At 45.6% G+C, this 20,522-nt stretch overlaps 2 protein-coding genes across 3 annotated transcripts; both read right to left on the bottom strand.

Annotated features, from left to right (window-relative positions):
* Nucleotides 1–9,408: 9,408 nt before the first annotated feature.
* LOC136505942 (uncharacterized) lies at nt 9,409–14,366 on the bottom strand. Of its 2 annotated transcripts, none has more exons than XM_066501067.1 (5): nt 14,154–14,366; nt 13,975–14,083; nt 13,304–13,421; nt 12,869–13,021; nt 9,409–9,781 (listed from the first exon to the last, which is right to left on the bottom strand). In XM_066501067.1, the coding sequence occupies exons 2-5, from the start codon at nt 13,980–13,982 to the stop codon at nt 9,626–9,628; spliced, it is 435 nt and encodes a 144-aa protein (XP_066357164.1). In that variant the 5' UTR covers nt 13,983–14,083; nt 14,154–14,366; the 3' UTR covers nt 9,409–9,625. The 2 variants fall into 2 exon arrangements, with proteins under 2 accessions (XP_066357164.1, XP_066357165.1); XM_066501068.1 differs by having other exon boundaries at nt 14,173–14,366.
* A 622-nt stretch (nt 14,367–14,988) lies between these two features.
* Nucleotides 14,989–20,028, bottom strand: LOC136505941 (pumilio homolog 11-like). Its single transcript, XM_066501066.1, has 6 exons — nt 19,833–20,028; nt 17,817–19,257; nt 17,561–17,723; nt 15,912–16,075; nt 15,557–15,815; nt 14,989–15,456 (listed from the first exon to the last, which is right to left on the bottom strand). Exons 2-6 carry the CDS (start codon nt 19,145–19,147, stop codon nt 15,337–15,339), a joined length of 2,037 nt encoding a protein of 678 aa, XP_066357163.1. The 5' UTR covers nt 19,148–19,257; nt 19,833–20,028; the 3' UTR covers nt 14,989–15,336.
* Between the last annotated feature and the right edge of the window lie 494 nt (nt 20,029–20,522).

Raw genomic sequence — 20,522 nt, 5'->3', positions numbered from 1 at the left:
CTTAGTCCTTGACAATCCCAACACAAAATCCATAGATATATCTACCCAAGGAGTAGAAGGAACAGGAAGAGGTATATACAAACCATGTGGGTTCAACCGTGACTTAGCTTTTTGACATGTGGCACACCGAGCCACATACCGCTCTACATCTTGCCTCATCCTTGGCCAAAAGAAGTGTGTGGACAGCACCTCCTCCGTTTCTTGGCACCAAAATATTCCATTAATCTGCCTCTATGTGCCTCCTACAACAACAAAAGACGAACGGAACCAACTAGAATGCATAGGCGGTTAGCTCTAAACAAAAACCCATCGCTGATCATAAACTTATTCCATGTGTGTCCCTCTGTACAATTAAGCAACACATCCTTAAAATCAGGATCAAGCGCATATTGTTCTTTAATGGATTGAAGACCAAAAATTCGGCAATCAAGTTGGGACAGCAATGTATATCTTCTAGACAAAGCATCAGCAATCACATTCTCCTTCCCTTTCTTGTGTTTGATAATATAAGGAAAAGATTCAATAAATTCAACCCATTTAGCATACCTACGATTTAGATTATTTTAAGAGCGAAGATACTTGAGCGATTCATGATCAGAATGAATAACAAATTCTTTAGGCCATAAATAATGACGCCACGTCTCCAAAGAACGAACAAGTGCATACAATTCTTTATCATACGTGGAATAATTAAGAACAGGACCATGCAATTTTTTGCTAAAGTAAGCAACTGGTTTACCATCTTGCATCAAAATACCACCAATGCCAACTCCACTAGCATCACATTCTAGCTCAAAAGTCTTACCAAAATTTGGAAGTTGCAGCAATGGTGCGTGTGTAAGCTTGTCCTTCAAAGTGTCAAAGGACTCCTCTTGTGCCTCTCCCCAATAAAACACCACTCCTTTCTTCGTCAACTCATGCAATGGGGCAGCAATGGTGCTGAAATCTTTGACGAAGCGGCGGTAGAATCCTACAAGACCAAGAAAACTCCTCACCTATGTGATGGTTTGGGGAACCGGCCAGCTCTTTATGGCTTCAATTTTCATCTCGTCCACCTCAATTCCCTGTGGAGTTACAACATAGCCAAGAAAAGAAACTCGATCTGTGCAAAAGATGCACTTCTCAAGGTTACCAAATAAACATGCATCACGTAAAGCATTAAAAACAGCACGTAAGTGATCCATATGTTCATCAAAAGACTTGCTGTAAATCAATATATCATCAAAGTAAACTACCACAAATGTTCAATAAAAGCTCTTAAAACCTCATTCATTAAGCGCATGAAAGTGCTAGGTGCATTTGTCAAACCAAAAGGCATTACTAACCACTCATACAACCCGAATTTGGTTTTAAACGCAGTTTTCCATTCATCTCCAAGTTTCATTCTAATTTGGTGGTAGCCACTTCGCAAGTCAATCTTAGTGAAAATTATAGAACTACACAACTCATCTAACATGTCGTCTAGCCTAGGAATAGGATGATGATACCGAATGGTAATATTATTGATGGCTCTACAATCAACACACATACGCCAAGTTCCATCTTTCTTAGGAACCAAAAGTATAGGAACGGCACAAGGACTAAGGCTTTCACATACATACCCACGGTCCAAAAGGTCTTGGACTTGTCATTGAATTTCCTTAGTCTCCTCAGGATTGGTTCGATAAGCAGCACGGTTGGGTAAGGTTGCTCCCGGAATCAAATCGATTTGATGCTCTATCCCTCTCATAGGTGGCAGTCCCAGGGGTATCTCAGCTGGAAAAATGTCCTCATACTCCTGCAAAAGGTTAGTGACAGCAGGAGGTACCAAGCTAACAATATCATCAAGCGAAAACATAGCTCGTTTGCATACCAAAGCATAGCAAATATCATCATCAGAAATTTTAGCAAAGTCATATTTTGTTGCAAGCATAACACCACCCTTCAATTTAATCCCCTCAGCCTTAGAAATAGATGTAGACTTATCCTTTTTAGGTGGGAAAATAGAATTAGCAACTTACTGATTTTCAGATTGAACATCATTGAAACTAGTAGCGCGTTCTCTATCAGCTTATACAATTTGAGCAGGGGTCAAAGGTACCAAAGTAATTTTCTTTCCTTTATGCACAAAAGTGTATTTATTACTTCTACCATGGTGTGTAGCATCATTGTCATGTTCCCAAGGACGACCCAATAAGAGTGAACAAGCTTGCATAGGTACCACATCACAATCAACAGAATCAGCATAAGAACCAATGAAAAATGAAACTATGCAAGTTTGTGTTACCTTTGCTTTACCAGAATCATTTAGCCACTGAATATGGTATGGACGTGGATGTGGGCGTGTGGTCAAGCCAAGCTTCTTGACCAAATCAGAACTCACCAAATTGTTGCAGCTATCTCCATCAATAATGACACGTGCTCGACGATCGCTGATGACGAAGAAAATCTAGAACAAGTTATGGCGTTGTAGCTTCTCAGGTTGCTGGACTTGTGAGCTGAGCACCCGTTGTACAATGATGCTCCTATAGGACATCGTGGCCTCGTCACCAAGGACTTCGCTGTCCTCCTCATCTGCATCTTGGTCTTCTTCATCCTCAATGTTAGAGGTGCTGATGTAACCATCTTCTGTAGCAATATATGCCCGCTGACTTGGGCAGTCTTTCTACACATGGCCAATGCCATGGCAGCGGTGGCACTAAATACCCGAAGTGCGTCCCGTCGATGCAACGAATGAGGAACTCTTGGTAGGCACCTGCAAAGAATGTTTACCTAAATCTTAAGGTCGTGCGGGAGGTGCCTTAGGTGTAGCGGAAACTCCAGAGGCTATTGGTCGCTTGCTCGCTGGTGGAGGCATCCAAAAAGTGGTTGGCTTGGTCAGCCCCGAAGATGGTGCCGAGCATGGCGTGTATGTGCTGGTGCTGACCTTGCTCTTGCCCTGCTGTTCACGCCCCTGCATTTCCTTTTCTGCAAGCATAGCAAACTGAAACAACTGGTTGACAGTGTTAAATTCTTTATAATCAACAATGTCCTGAATCTCACGCCTCAAACCCAAATAAAAACGACAAATGGCATCTTTGTTTCCCTCCACAACACTACAGCGCATCAATCCTTTTTGGAGCTCACCATAGTAATCCTGTACAGATTTATCTCCTTGTTCTAAACGCATTAATTTCTTACGCAAGTCTCTATGATAAGAAGGAAGAACAAAATGATCACGCATAGCTACCTTAAGTTCTTTCCATGTACCAGGTAAAGCATCCTGTGCAGCTAGCCCATTCCACCAAATAATGGCAAAATCGTTAAACTCACTAGTAGCTTGTCTAACTCTATGCTGCTCAGGTACAAGGTGGGCACTAAACTTTTGTTCTACCATCATCTCCCAATCAAGATATCCCTCAGCATCATAATGACCCGAAAAAGATGGTATTGTGAACTTAATTTTAGCATAAGGATCATCGGGCACATGGTGATTATTACCTTGATGGTGGTGGTGGACACCACCCATACCTGTCGTGTTGTGGCGAAGACGTTGTCGTAATCTCTCTTGTCAGATAGCTGCTCGACCTATGTTCCCATTGGCATCATACACCATGTCTTGACTATCGGTGTTGCTGCCGGAGACGTCGTTGTTGCCCACCACAAAGGTTTCCAACTCAGTAACCTTGTCGGTTAGCATGGAAATTCGCTTATCCAATCTCTCCATGCTATTGCCAATGTTGAGCTCAATGAGTGTGTCAGTGACGGCCTTCCTGACGCCTCATTCATCCTTTTTTGGGCATCCTCTACAACAATTTATAGTTGCTCTTGACTGACACACTCGTTGAAACCCTTAGGATTGTTATCTCCAGTCTGTTCACCTCCTGCCATTGAAAACACAAAAATAGTAACAAACAGGTGAAAGTTATCCCTATCAAATGACTACGTGGTTGCAGTAGTGTCACTTTTCACAGCAAGTGGAAGCGTCTTACAAAGTTCTTACCAACACAAGCTGTGGGCGGTACAACTGGCGGCTGGTTCGTGATACCTGTGAGGCAGTGGTACCGAGACTGCAAGGCCCTTTGTCTATACTGATCTGAAGAGTTTGTGGAGCTGGGAAGGCAAATAAAGAGTAATATGTATATCTGGCACACAAGTCAGTAACAGAAAGTAATGTTGAATTATAGTCCAAAGTACTTGTTCTCGTTGCTGGTCTAAAGTGTTGCAAGTACCAGGTATGTGACAAAAGTATGGTGGATAGCAAGGTGATAGGTGTGAGAAAAACAAGTATGGTGGATGGAGACAGCAACACAAACAAGGAACCAGACAACACACGCTAACACAGCTCACTTTGGTCTTCTCTATGTGCTCCTCTAAATATTGTTCCTCTTTTGCCCCTCTCTTTTTTTCTATTTTTTGGGCTGTCGTTGTTTTTTTGGAAAATTTCAACTTTTTTATTTTATTTTTTTTATATTTTTCCTTTACTTAGGAGCACAAAAGAAGTAACCACAGAAAATATGAGCTCAAACAAGTGAAAGACAGAAAATATGAGCTCAAACAAGTGAAAGACGTGGTCTGTGGAATTTTTAGAAAACTGGATCAAAATCGACAAAAACCTTGTGACCACGAAACGAGGATCTTGTGACCACTTTTTGACCAATCTAAAAATTTCGAACCCCGACAAGTCAGGGATGGACATATCCAAATTTTTTTCTGATCGATTTGCATATATGGAACGTTGAAAACGGAGTTCGTATGCAAAAACTAGACCAGTTTTAAGAATTGGCTCCGAATTAGAGGACAAAACGGGAATAATGTGTGCAAAATTGGTCACAACAGCCAAGATTTGATGGAAACAATGGGGAAAACATACGAACTGGACTCTAACACGACCTAACCAGCAACAAGACCTCGACCAGGACACAAACTCAACACGACGGACTCTGAAACTGAAATATGCAAAGGCTATGGCGCGGAAGGTTCTAGGACAGGAAAAACGAGTATGGCACTGGACTATGGGACGAATGCTAAACACTCAAACTAGGGAATAAAAGTGAACCTGACGGTATACCTTAGCTCTGATTACCACTTAATGGAGGCGGGGATTCTGATCTTCCGTCAGGTGATGGTAACTATCATTGTGGCGGAGAATGACACACCGATCCGGCTTCAGATCGAAAGATCAAACCCTGCAATCTTAGCACCACAACTCCTCTGGTTGTCAACCAAGACATGGATCTGGTTGACCTTGCTAAGAAGGCTAATCCCTACCTGCGCAACGAAGAACACAAGCAAGAACAAGAAAGAAAGCAACCAAATTGCAGATGAATGATTAATCTCACGAGTTGGGGTCTCACAAACCGATGAACGACGAAACTGTTCTTGACAGAATAATCTAAGCAAAACCCAAAACCTAATGGAGGGGCGGTGGCTGTTTATGAAGACTCTAGGGTCGTGCAAGACCCCTGGACGCGCCCCTAATAGGCCCAAACTCGATACATGGTCCAACGGACCAAAAGACGGTGTCGCAGCACCCTGGCAGATTCTGGACGCTGACTTGTTTTGACGATTCCCGTTGATTCCGAACAGCTTTTGACGTGAAACCACTTGGATTGGCTTCCTTATCAAATTAGTTTTCCATCCATATGTGGATCATCGAAAACGGAGTCCGGATGCGTCCTAGGTGACCAGTTTAAGGCAGACTGGTCCTGGAGGCCGAGGCAGACTCGAATTCTTGTTGGACTGGGCCTCCGGCTTGTGTTGGACGTCCTTGCTAGTCATCATCACCTCCACCACTTCCTCTAAGTCCTTCATGACCCTCTTCAATGTTCCTAAGCAAGATAACATCATTAGGTAGTAGTCTATTCTCAAAAGTATGAAAAGCATCGCTTAAGAACGAGGTCACCTCTAAATTGAGTTGTCGCTTTCGAGCCCGGGTCATTGGACCTTGCATGACGGTTGGAGGATCAGCGGGTACCTCTAAAGAAGTGATGTCCTCATCAGGTGAATTGGGCTAATTCTAAATTTCTTTGCAATAATTAAATCATACGGTTAGCCCAATTAACCTCTTGTGCCTCGAAAGTGTTTCTAAGTGTTCTACCGCACAAAAGACTTACAACCTAAATTCCAATCCTACTCTAGCATGGCAATTCTATGGATGTAAAGACATGAATTGAATTGCACAAAGTAAAAGCTCAAAGTAACTGCTCAAAGTAAATAGAGAGGAAGGAACACGACGATGTTTTGCTGAGGTATCGGAGAGTCGCCACTCCCCACTAGTCCTTGTTGGAGCACCCACGTAAGGGTGTAGCTCCTCCTTGATCCGCGCAAGGATCAAGTGCTCTCTATGGGTTGATTCTTCGACACTCCATCGCGGTGAATCACCCACAACCGCTCACAACTTGAGTTGAGTCACCCACAAGCTCCGCCGGGTGATCACCGAACTCTCAATCACCACCAAGCCGTCTAGGTGATGGCGATCACCGAGAGTAACAAGCACGAACTCTCACTTGACCACGACAAGCTTAATGAGAAGGTGGATGCACACTTTGCTACTCTTGATCTTCACTAATGAGGGCTCTCTTTGGGATTCTCAAATCTCAATCACCTCACTAGGACCTTGCTCTTCTTGGCACTCTCTAAGGTGTTTCTCAGTTGTTGGAATGAGCAAAAGTACCCCCACACACGAGTGGAGCCTCTATTTATAACATGGGCTGAAAAACGAACCGTTATGTGCCTCTGTGGGGTGACCGGATGCTCCGGTCATGTTGACTGGACGCTCCGGTCAGTATACCCCGAACTCCAGTGTTTACAGTGTGACCGGACGCTGGCAGCGTCCGGTCAAGCTTTTCCCTTTCTGGAACCTTACTGAAGTCGACCGGATGCTGGCCCTCAGCGTCCGGTCACTCGACCACTCAGCGTCCGGTCGCGCCAGACGCAATCTCCTTGATCAAATGAACTGACCGGACCCTGCAGCCAGCGTCTGGTCCGACCGGAGCCAGCGTCCGGTCCGACCGGAGCCAACGTCCGGTCAGCATTTGACCCTCCATTCACTTCCAACTCTCGATCATATGTGAATAAAGTTTGCTCCATTGGATCATAGGGATGTTGTGGAGCTACCTAGTGCTAGTTTTAACAAGTGTGCACCACACCTAACTCACTAGACTCACCTAGGTCAAGCTACCCGTTCATACCCCCCTTAATAGTATGGCCAAAGGAAAAACAAAGTCCTAAACTACTCTAAGTGTCTCTCCAACTTCAATCGACACTTAGAACTAGTCCATCCTTAACCTTGTCGTCCATCCTTTGAAAACTGAAACGATTTCCATCGTAGGGGCATGACTACCTCGATTGCCCAATCGATCTCCATTACCATGACCTAACTTAATTGCATCTACAAAACACACGTTAGTCATAGTAATCTTGTATTGTCATTAATCATCGAAACCCAACTAGGGGCCTAGATGCTTTCAAAATGTATCACTGATTCTAGACATTGATTTGCTTCAAGACTAAAGGACTACCATTATAGTATATTAGGACAAAGTTTCGTTAAGTCGATTAGGTTATGTATAAGTGTACAGGTGGATCAGATGGGTAGGTATACGAACTCAAAGTCAAGTCCGAGTACAGGAGCTTATAGTTGTGGAATGGATCCCAGACCATGGGCCATGGTGATGTAACTCGGTAATAGTAGTTTTGGTGACATTATGCAAGTTTTGATTTCGGAAATGCTATGAACAAAACGTCCAACGCCAGACTCCCTTCTAGACACGTGGCATGACGTGCACCACAACTTTACCTCACTACCACATGTGCCACTCGCCTAAATAAATAAAAAAATAAAATCAACTCCTGGCTGCCTCGCCTTGCTCTGCTTCGTTCTGCACGCACAGCCTACCCAATGAGCTCCTCTCTCTCGTGCTTCCATGCTACTCCGCTCTCTCTCGCTTGCCCACCCCGGCGGCGCCCCTCCCGACACCCCGACGTCCTCACCCACCGGGAGCCCCCAATGTCGTAGATCCGATGGCCCTCTCCCCCACCTCAGCGAAATCCATGGAGGTGGCGCGGCAGTGTTGCAGGGGAGTGGGCGGCTCTCCCCCACCCAGCACGGTGTCCTCCCCAGCCCCGGCGACGCCCTTTCTCATCCCAGCGACCAAGCTCCCCGCACCCCGGCGGCCATGACGCTCCTCACCCCTGGTGACCCTGACGACCGGAATCGACCGGCCCAGCCTTCCCCTCCCCTATGTTGCATGTGTATGTTTCAAGTGTTTTAGACGTTTTAGATGTATATGTTGCTTGTTTTATACGGATATTGCAAAAGTAGATCAGGGGATGTTGCATATGTTGCAAGTGTTTCAGAGGCATGTTGCAAGCGTTTGTTCAAAATGTTTCATCTATTTCCAGACGTATGTTGCAATCGTTTTGATCTGGATGTTGCATATGTTTTCAAACATATGCTGCAATAGTATGCTCCCAAATGTTTCATCTGTTTCATTCTTCTGTTGCAACAAGTGTTTTCATGTTGCAAGTTGCAAGTGTTCTATCTGGATGTTGCATATGTTTTCACACAATCACACATGTTGCAAATGTATGTTCTAGATGTTTCATCTATTTTAGATGTATGTTGCATTCAGGTGTTTCATGTTGCACGTGTTTCATGCTCTTCGGAGAGTTAGGGGGTGCCAACGAGCGGGCAGACGGTCCTCAACTACGGTCAGGCGGTGCGAGAGACATCCAGGCGACGCGAGGCCCGCGTGGGCATGCATAACGAGCCAGCGTGTGAAACATAGTGCACGGAAACGGGCTAGCACGCGCGGGCGTCCACCGGACATCCGGGCACTAGCATCCCAGGATCAATGTTATCTTAAACGTTAAAAGGTAAACTGTCGTTCGCCCTTCGTTAAGCGTTTAGGCCGTTTACATGGTGTTTAAACGGTCTAAACAGTTTTACACCATATTACTAAAAATGTGCACATTTATTGATGTAAAATCAATTATTCTCCCATTTATACATGTTTATGCTATTAAAAATCAATTATTTTAGTATGTATATATATTTATGCATGTAAAAAGAATCAAATATACATATTTATACATGCAAGAAATCAATTATACATATTTATAAATATAATAAACTTAAATATACAAATTTATGCATGTATAACTTAACTGTATTTACCCAGTGATCGCCTAAATAGTTGTTTAAACAGTCATTTAGCCCGTTTAAAACCGTTTACCTCTGTTCCGTTTAGAGCGTTTAGACCGTTAACCCTCATTTTGTGACCGTTGAAACGGTCAATCGTTTAATTTCCGGATACCCCCTAAACAAAACAGTTTGCCACTATTTACCGTTTAGCAACTGTTTAAATGGCCATTTAGACGAACACTGCCCAAGATAAATAAAGTTATAAAAGTTATTGAGTGTAGACTGTGATAAATGTTGTCAAGAAAAAAATCTTCAAGGAACAAAATTCCCACATAACTTAAAAGTCAGGTCGTGACTGTTCTACAAGTTGCAACAGAAAATGCAGTCGGTACAAACTTTCTAAGAACGAACAGGCAAAAGAGCTGCCTATATAATATTAAAATAGAGCTACATGAAGTATTTAGAACTACACATTCTCAGGCAATCTAACCCTTAAGTATGTCACAATTAACACCACATTCACTCCTGCATCGCCTCTGCCTCTGCCTCTGCCTTAGGTGGGGGTGGTGGCAAAACCTCCTTCACCATATCCAAAAACTCCTGGACCCGCTTGTCTTCGTCACAGGCTTCTCCTCGGTCGTCCCTGGAAAATCGTTTCCCACATTCTTCTATCATCTGCAGTAGAGGATCAAAATGAAGACTAAACAGCTTAGTAGAGGATCAAAATGAAGAATAAACAGCTAAACATCAAGTTATAAAGTGTAATCATTGTACATCCAGGTCACTTTAGTTTTGTCCTAAGTCAAAGTTCTCAAGTTTGACCATGTTTATAGAAAATTGCATCAACATCAAATTAGTTTATTTAAATTCTCTATGACATGTCTTGATAGTGCATTTAACTGAACTTATAGATGGTAATATATTTTTTCTAAAAACTTTGTCAAAGTTAGAGAAGTTTGACTTAGGACAAGGCTAAAGTGACCTACAATTTGGAATGGAGGGAGTAAGTTATGAGTGGCTCTTGGAAGTGTAATAAATAACAATAGCAATAGCAATCGTTACTTCATATTTGACACACTTGAACTACTTTTCTCTGCCTATCATTGCACAGAAAATACAAGTTATCCATGAGATGCGCTCATGGATAATTATAAGACAGAAATCCAGCTTATGGACAAGTAAATAAAGTTCTCAGATATGAAGCAACAAACAAGTATAGTTTAGTACATCTTTCCATATCTTGCCAAAATTCAAAAAGCAAAAGAAGTTCAGCCATTTCTAGCCCTTAAAAAGGAAAAACAGATTTAAACCTCTTTCAACCTCATGTCTCGTGAATTCAGAAAAGCAAATTTATGCATCATTAAAAGCTATTTAGCCCATTTGCTTCTATACTACTACTCCATTCCAAATTATAAGTCGTTTTGGCTTTTCTAGGTACGTACCCTTTGCTATGCATCTAGATATATATTATATCTAGATACATAACAAGACTTGCCCTCGTGCCGCTCCCACGCGGGCGACACTAGCAGCGACACAAACCCTAGCAGCCGCTGCCCCCTTCTCTCCCTCCCTCCCGCCGCGCCGCCGCCGGAGCAGGCCGTCGGCATGGCCGCGTGGGTTGCCGGGAGGGCGGCGGTGGGGCGCTAGTTCGCGGTGGTGGCAGGGACGGACGAGGTCGTGCTCGCGCGCAGCGGGGTCCGACGTCCAAATCTGCGGGTGCTGCGGTGGCCCGCACCTGGGCAGGCGTTGGCCGATGCCCACGGCGGCGGCGGCGGCTCCAGGCCAGGGCACCGGGAACAGCACCAGATTCGCAGGGGGGCGTCCGTAGAGGGGTGCCCCACGCCCTGGGATGCGTGCGGAGGCGGCTGCGTCGGCCAGGGGCGCCGAGGGCGGGGGTCTTCCTCGCACTTGGCGGTGGTGGTGCGCGTGGCGGGGTGCACCCTCGTGCGAGCCGCGTGGGGCTTGGTGGAGCCGTCCGCTGCGGCTGTGGTGGTGCCGGCCAGCCGTGCACGCGCCGAGAGGGGGGGGGGGCTCTTCTTCCTCCTCCGCTTCCTGCTTTCCTCCTCAGCCATGGCAGCGGTGGCAACCATGGTGGAGGCGGTGGGGGCCACCGGGTCCTAGCGCCCTGGTGGCCACATCCAGCGCCCCCAGTGCAGGGGGCGGCACTCGCGGTGGTGGGTCATGCGCCTGGCGGTGGCGGGTGGAGGTCGGCAGCAGCGGCGGCATGTGCTTGTTTGGACGACGGCAGCCGGCGACGACTTCAGCGTGCGGCACTATGACGCATGCGGCAAGGTAGGTCTAGCCCAGCGCGTTGCCCGGTCGGAGGGGGTGGCGGCCAAGTCGCCCCTAGTGCAGGGGACGGCACTCGCGGTGGTGGGTCATGCGCCTAGCGGTGGCAAGCGGAAGTCGGCAGCGGCGACAGTGGATGCTTGTTCGAACGACGGCAACCAGCGACGGCTCCAGCGTGCGGCACTGTGACGCACGCGGCAAGGTAGGTCTGGCCCAGCGCGTTACCCGGTCTGAGGGGGTGGCGGACGACGCAACTGTGCTGCTGCTGTGAGCAGCCTGCGCGTCGATGCCCTTCTGGAGGGGCTTCTGCGGGACAACAGGGCAACGACAGCGATGATGGCGGCAGGCTAGGGCTTCGGCATCTTGGCTAGACAGTTGTGCTGGAAGGCACCTTGGGCGAAAGCCTTAGTAACGGTGACGCCTGTAGGCACCGCTTTCCCTGTTGGGGGCGTCGTGTTCCCCTCCAGCAGTGTCTTCCACAGGTGAAAACCCGGTCCATTCTTGGACAAGCAATGGCGGCGCTATTGGCGTCATACCCTTCCTAAAGGCGTCGCTGTTGGAATTTCGTCTTGGCCGCGATGTCTCCTTCCATGGACGATCTTCGCTTCTCGGCGCTCGGTCGACGTGAGACGGCCGGAACTGCATCCGTGAAGTCAGAGCTGCTACATTGGGGGATGTAGCTTGACAACGATGACACGGGGCAAACCCCCCTTCTTCGACAACTAGGACTTTGCTTGGGAGGCCCGGCAAACACTGCGGTCGAGGCAGGAGACCGAGGCAGGATCGAAGTCGGTGCTGCTCTTCACGACGAGCTGGAGCTCGGCAACGATGACCTGTTGTGGCCTCTTGCTTCGGGCCCGTCTGTCTGGCATCGTAGGGTGGGATATCTGTGGTCTGCCATGGGAAGTCTGAGCTGCTGGCTGCTTTGCCATGCTCCGCAACGATGACTCATGGTAGTGTTGTACTGTGCTGTGTCGCGTGGGTGGGCTAGCCTTTCGGGGTGTTTGGCACCACGTTTGGCTACCCTTTCTTGTACATAAATTTCATTCGTCTTAATTGAGCGGCAAAGCTCCTTCCATTATTTCAAAAAATAACAAAAGCTATGTATCTAGAAAAGTCAAAACGACTCATAATAATTTGGAACAGAGGGAGTAAGAAATAAGAATAGGTTCTTGGCCCCTTTTCTTCTTAATATAAAGATACGTAGCTCTCTACGTATTCGAGAAAAAAAAAACATAGGCGTCTGAATTGACAAACCCAGTTATCCTCACACCAGTCAAGCAGCGCTAAACTTCAAACATTTTTTTCCAACAACAATAGAGAAATGGTAATATCATAGCGAGGAAGGCCACTTTCACGGTGATCGGTGCAGCAAAATTTCTATATGAAATAGCTTAATTTGCATAAACATGTAATATTGTAAATCTGAAAATAAAAACATGCTCATTATCAGCAAGATGAACATTACAGTACCGCATAAGCATCGGCAGCTGAGGATGGTCTCCAGTTGATGACATTTAGCTTATCAGCCTCTGCAAGCATGAAACCCTCACTTCTCTTCACAAATTCATAAATTGATTCCCTTGTCTGGTTGCAAGCAGGGGTTTTTAAGAGGTACTCATACACCTAATGAGACGATGACGATTATCAGACCAGTTTAGGTACAAAGGGTGTACCCAGTGCAGAGAGCTCCCGCTCTGTGCAGGGTCTGGGGAAGGGTGTCAGTGGCAAGCCTTACCCTCGCTTGTGCAATGCGAGGAGACCGCGACTCGAACCTGGGGCCTTCCGGTCACAGGCGGTAAGACTCTACCGCTTGCACCAGGCCCGCCCTTCACCAGTTTAGGTACAAAACAACACAAATAAACAAGTCGAAATGATAAAGGACTAGGTAAAAAAGGAGCAAAGTACCTTACACTCTGATGCAGCAACAGCCCCCAAGCATCCCATAGGGTCAACTTTGGCACCTCTTGTTCGCAAGAAGTCAAGAACTTCAAAGTTGGTAAGGATCCCTGCATTTGCTTTCTGTCTGCAGAACATCAATGGGCAACGGTTATTCCTAGTCTAGCTTTAAATCACGCAGTGGCTGACAAGCAGCACAAGACATTCAGGACCCATGGTTCAGTCCTCTACACTCAGGGTTGCTCGCATCAATTGAGCAAAACAATTGGAGCTCACAACAGACTTTCCCATGAATCCTCATAAGAAATGGCATATCGAACAAAAACAATCTAACAACAGACTTTCCCATGAATCCTCATAGGAAATTATGGATTGAACAATAAACAATCTAACAGAACAGTTGGCACCACACTTATACCCCCAATTACTGTGAAGTTTTGGACAGATTAATAGGTGAAACGGGAAAATATCATCGATCAAGACATTGTTGTTAAACTTATAACTGGACCCATTAACCAACAGGGACCATCTGAGGCACTAGCTGATCTAATTTTTGAAGAATTTGCGTAATGGATAGGATGTGCATGTCGAAGATTGACAGACAGCTTAGGTCAGCATACCAGTAACGGTGAACAACATAATAACACAGGTACTGAGAGACCGGAGACATGAGCACTCACATCTTCATTTCTGCTGCGGACTGACCGTGCTCGCCGAAGGGGATGAACCTAATCAAAACGGGACGGATAACCACGGCCGGACTGACCGTGCTCGCCGAAGGAGATGAACCTAACCAAAACGGGACGGATTAGCAAGGCATCACGCAAAGGGCGAGAAAGCTAATTTCGTGCACCAGTACCACGGGATGGGTTACTCGCCAGCAGAGGGTCCGGTGGAATCGATGAGCGGAGCGCAACCCACGTCCGGAACCGGAAGGCGGCTCCAACCCCGCCAGCTGCACCAACGGAGAGCAGGAGCTCGCGGCGGCGGAGGACCCGTCGGTCGGTGCGCCGGCGCCGGCCCCTCGTGCTGGACCTGTCAAGGGTTCCCACCCCTTTGGCGTAGGCTCGGAGCTTCACGACAAGCTGGGTTATTTTGGCCCGCGATGATAATATTAATAGTGGGCCGGATTCACCTAAGCCCACAAAACCGTGAAAGAGCCCAACAGTACACGCCCTTCAAGAACCCACCAGGTTCATTTCCTCAGGATCAAACATCACAATTCAGAAGCGCATTTCAGACGCGTCACTCGCAACCGAAATTTTTCCAATTTAACCGTTTTTCCGTTAAAAATCACATTTATACCCATGGGTATCAAAAACCTTTGGACCCTGATCTCGGTGCCGTGACCCATGACGCCGAGGTAATACGTCTCGACACCAAACTTTGACCATGTCAGCGCCATGTCGCCAGCCACTCTGATCTCAGTGCCATGACCTATGGCGTCAAAGCAACACATCTCGGTGCCGACTTTTGGCCACGTCAACGTCATGTTGCCAGCCACGACAACCTTGACCTCCAACCTCAGCGCCGAGACATGTTACCTCAGCGCCGTAAGCCACGACACTGAGCTCAAGGTCCAAAGATAAGTTTTTGCCGTTGAGAGGATATAAATGTGATTTTTTTATTAAAAAAGGTTAAATTGAAGAAAAAAAATCGGCACCCGCAACAGCGCGGGGGAGGGGGGACAAAAAGGTACAATCCCTGAGGTACAGATATAAGGAAATGAAAAAAATACTACTTTAGTAAAGAAGATACAGACGATCATCTGACGGATTATCAACGTAGTAATAACATACTTATTTGCACGAACTCTCCCAACAACTCTACAACTACAACACGCATGGGGTTGTTCTACAGTGGCCCAAAATGTGGATTCCTCCAACCAGACTACTCTCCTCCCATTGCTACTCAGTTTTACGACGACCTATCCCGTGACATATACTACTTTACTACAGGATTTGAACATCAGTGATGCGCCTTATGAGACCTTGCCCGAGCTGTGCGGCGAACTCCATAGGACGCCTTGACGAGGCGTGGGATTAGAGCTTCCTGCTCTTCAGGCAGGTTTTCGACAGGATTCTCTTCCCAAACATGTTGTTTCGAAGAGCGCCGACGTGTGGCTTGATGGCTCGCACCAATGCAGCCTCAACCTCAGCATCCTGCACGTAATAAATTAATTTCAGTTTAAGAAAGAAACTAGTCAAGATGTGAGTTTTCAGTTTAAGAAAGAAACTAGCCGACGTGTGCATTGTATTTTACCTCGCACTCCCGGAATGCTGTTTGGATCACATAGTTTCCATACTGATCAAGCAAGATATTCTGCAGCTTGGGGTCATTGACAAGCTCAAGGATGATCTTTGCACGTTTTGGCCCCCGTGCTTCTTTCAGGCATTTCTCAACCACGTTGCTGCTGCACTTTTGCATCGACAGATATCCATAGTTGCCCTCAAGCTTGTCCAGAATTTCATTCGTTGCCCAAGTAACCCTGAGGTCGAGTATGAACTGTATTACATAGTTCCTGCAGAGATTTGTTCATATGCACAGCATTCAAAAGCCGAGGCCGCAAAGGAATCAAAGTTACATTAACTCTGAAGGCAAAAGGCAACGTACATACCCATACTGATGTTCCGCGAGGTTGAGAGCCCTAGTTGTGATACTGTACAATAACTTGTTCTTCTGCTCCTTATTTGCATGAATAATACATTTCTGGATGATACAACAGCCTTGGCGATCCTTTGCTAGCTCAACGCAATATTTTGTGGCCGCATTGAGAAGGAACTGCAATGGTAATGGCAGTCCAAAATCCAGTTTACAAATTGGTAATAATGATAGCAAAGAAATTACGTAGCAGTGGCTAAGTACATTTACATTATCCTTTTCTTGTTCTTCAATACAACTAGCACGAACTCGTAGATATACTTTCCAACATTTGCTTTAATTGTTAATTCAAACATCCTTAGTACTATGTTCCACCAAACAAGAATTCATTGTAGAGCACATTATAAATTAATTTAGATGACAGTACTTGAAATCATTGGAGACAAAGAAAATTTTGAAGTCAAGTGATAGTTCAAATACAGATAGCCAAAAAATGTTCAGGAAAGTGATATCATAGACCATGATGATTAACGTAACTTGGTAAGACAATTAGCAGCACTGCAAGTTTTAAATGTGCAGCAAAAATAAAGTCATAAACACTGGGGTTACTATTAAATGATGAAACACTGTCCAGAAAGCTGATCAACCCCTTTGTTTGTTTGTTTAATAAATCCCAGTAGGGGGAAACCCCTCCTGTTTTCCTCAAAAAAAAAAAAGCTGATCAAAATATATCACGATTGTCATAGGGGATGGTCGATCTAGGAACAGCTTGGATCAGGAAACATCTTTACGTGCTTTAGTTCGCATCAGTTTGAATGTTTATGCTTTCTCGGTATTACTTCCCATGGCCTATTATTTTGTATCTTAGGACTGGAACGAAGCCCTATTTGCCCTGGGCCTGGACCTGCCCTTACTAGGGAATCAGATTAAATTCCAGCAATACAGAATGTTGTGAGATTAAAAACTTAGGAACAGAAAAGAGAGAGAGAAACTTCATGAATTTACAATCAGGCCTTTGAACGTTCTTAGTTCTCTTACAACAATAAATAACTGTAGTGGTATATGCTTTCTTTTTCAGGAACAAACAGGTAAGAGACCTGCCTATAATATTGATTAGATGGCATAGCCAGAGTACAAAAGACAGACAGCAACACGGCAAATAAAATTTGCAGCCTGACAGGCCACCATGGTCTCTGTTATGAATGATACTAGAGAATTATTTCTTTCTTTAATAGCAAGGCTGCATTTAAAAGAGAGTGCTACTATTGGCAAATACAACTAGGCACTTACAGTGTATTTTTAAAAAGATTGCATACAGTTAATTCCAATTTAGATGTCCCAAGGTATGAAACAAGATTATCCTTGGTATCAAAACAAAAATCATTGTATGAACCTAAACATAAAACTATGCAAACTAGTGTATAAGCACCAAGGACTAGATGGCAGATGGTTACCCAATGGATAACAAAAGCAGGATTTAAAGGTTTCTTAAGTAAAAGAGGTACTCGACGATGGTCACTAGGGCATGCTCTAACCATACTGGGTATTTAGTTCTATGTAGCAGAGTAAAGAATTATAACAATATGAAGCTGATAAAAGGAAGTCAGTCAGAAAACATTGAAAGCATGAGCAAGGCTACATTGGTTTAAAGTAAAAATGTCTTACTGCTTTGCACTCAGGTGATAGCTTCTGCAAGCAACGGTGTGCAACGTGGCTGCCATTGGCATCCATCATCAGAGTAATGGCACCATGGCTCAGAGCAGATACTACCATGGACACTTCATCTGAGGTACTAACAGTTTCTATCACCTTTTGCACCACACGTGTCCTGGATTTTTAAGTTCAAAAACAGTATAAAGTTATGATAAAATGAAAATAAAAAGAAAGCAATTATTAATATCAAAGCATGAAGCGGCCATACCCATGCATGTTGCATGCAACTTTGACTAGCTGGCCAGGTATTTTGGTTATTTCATAAAGTATATGCATCTTTTGATTATCATTGCACTGCTCAAGTAGTTTTTGTATCAAGTAATTTCCAAATGGATCAACCATAAGTTCATCGATATGCTCAATTACACCATCAAAAACCTTTTGGGCATCCTCTTGAGAACCTTCTGTAAATATCCTTTGGAGGAAACGGCAACCATTCTGATCCTTCGCCAAGTGGTACAATTCTCCAACAACTTCATCAACTGAATTACAGTTCAGTTGGGCAGATTTCATGGCCACTTCAGAATCCAAGGATGACGGTGAACTTTTCACTTTGTCAGAGATGCAATCTTCTAATAAACCTTTGGGTGAATGCCTGAGCCCTAATGAATGTTTGAGCTTTTCAGATAGCTGAATTTGACAGTATTCACAGGTTTCACAAAAGCAATCAGGATAACTTGTACAAGGACAATTATTCACATGTGTCAAACTCCGTCGGTTACTTCCATTAGGAATTATAGCACCATTCCAGTAGATATCAGGACTGCCATGTCCCAGATGACGAACAGTGGGCACTCTAAGGTGAGGTGCAGCTACATACTTGGTTGATGAGTTGATAACACCATATTGATTGCTATTGATCCAATGAACATCAGGAGCCTGTGGAATTTGCTGATAAGAATACTGTGGCTGCATGATAAAATTCGTCTCGACATCAATATCATGCCGCTTGAATTTAGAGTCCATCTGCTGCTGATAATAAGGTGCATATGCTTGTGGCTGCCTATCGATAATGAGATGTTGCTGGAAAGGCAAAGCTTGTGGTAAATTGGTTCTAGCCACAAAAGCATTATCTTTGCCATGCATCCCTGTGTACATTGGAGGATTTTGTGCACCAAACTTTGGTTTCATGTGTCCAGCATTGTTGACCATCAAATATGAAGGCACGAACTCATCCTGACCAAATGTTGGCTGAAGTGGCAGATTTGTTGGGTTGTCAGCTGATGTAAACAAATAGTCTGCAAAACGGAGTGCATCCCTGGATCCAACACTGCCAGAGTTAGCAGAAGAGTCAGCAGCACTACCAGTGAAGCTCAAGCTCATGTTCCCAAATGCAGATGCCAATGACTGATCATCAAACAAATTGGCATTGTCAATGGTGCCCAGACCATTCCGAGCAGGGCTTCTTTCACTCATAGGAACCCACCCTGCCTCGAGGGAAGAACACCCTGCAGATTGTTCCCCGTGATCTGCAAACATGGCTCCAGTGATGTTGCCAAGAAATGGCTGATTGTCCTGATTACCCGGCACTTCGTCCATCCCAGTACCAGGCCAGTCCACGAAGCCAAACTGAATCACACAATGTAGGTAGATTCACCAACACTACGGCACCCAGAGTTTGATGTGACGCACGAATACCACGAAGTCACCTACATGATCACAGGAACAAGGACAAAATCGTTACCAAATAAAGGCAAGAGTTGGTACGAACGATTTGGCATCAAGACAAGAGCAGGAGACAACAGACAACAGAGTGTCCGGGGAAAACAGGGGAATCGCCACATGTCAATAGAACTTTCGTATCCAGATGGCAAGAAGGACAAAAGGTACCCATGACTATGGTAACACCAACTCTAAGAATCCCAAAGAATCCATAAACACATCAAAACCGTGAACAATCTTGGTGAACAGAGCATGAGATTTCGCTACTGAATCCTTGATTGTATTGCGCCTGCGCAAAGATGACAAAAAAAAATGGGCGGTGAAACTGGCAGCAATCCGATGCCACGAAACCCACCCGCACACGCCAAGATCGTGAAAACCCCCGAGAAAAACCCCCCGATCACGAGAACGCCTCGCCAAGAACCGAGGACCGAGGGGTCCCGCCGTGATAACCCCGATCTTGACAAGAATGGCTCCATCAAACCGATCGAGAGATATACGGAACCCCGATCGACCCAGACAAGAGACGCCACAGGGGGAGGTAGTAGTAGTAGATGATTACCAGGAAAAGCCTCAGGGGAGCACGCGCATTAGCAGGGGCGCCGCCGCCGCCGCGCAATCCAGCGGCCTCAGGGAGGGCTCGGAGGGCGCACCGCCGGGGAGAAGAGAATTGGGGAGAGGCGGCCGTGTTGGAGGTGATGAGTTTCTGAGGGATTTTGAGGGCGAGGCTTGCGCTAGAAGGAGATGAAAGGAGGAGAGAGGAGAGAGGGGTGGGGGGAAGAGCAAACAGAGGAAGACGGGGCATTTGTTTCTGGGGGCTTTCGTTTCCGTGTTTCTGTTGCTCTTTGATGGACGGTTCTGCCCCTCCCTCTCTCTGCAGCTGGGAGGTCGTCTGGGGCAAGATGTGAGTTAGAAACGCTCGTAGAGGGTGGAGAGAGAGTGACACATGACATGAGGCTACTAGCCTGCTGCCATGCAAGCATGCACGGACTGCATGCAGGCCGAACCGGAAGTTCTTGAACCTCGTCCAAGAGTATTCCCACCCTAAAATCCAAAAAAATGCTACAGTATTCATCACATCGAATCTTACGATACATGCATGAAGCATTAAATGTAGACGAAAAAAAATTAATTGCACAGTTTGGTTGAAAATTGCGAGACGAACGTTTTGAGCCTAATTAGTCCACGATTGAACACTATTTGTCAAATAAAAACGAAATACTACAGTAGCCCAAATTCCTAAATTTGGGCA

The sequence above is a fragment of the Miscanthus floridulus genome, chromosome 14, assembly GCF_019320115.1.
Source record: "Miscanthus floridulus cultivar M001 chromosome 14, ASM1932011v1, whole genome shotgun sequence".
In the NCBI taxonomy this organism is placed as follows: Eukaryota; Viridiplantae; Streptophyta; class Magnoliopsida; order Poales; family Poaceae; genus Miscanthus; species Miscanthus floridulus.
Note: the sequence above shows the minus strand (reverse complement) of the source record. Positions and strands in the feature narration are given on the sequence as shown.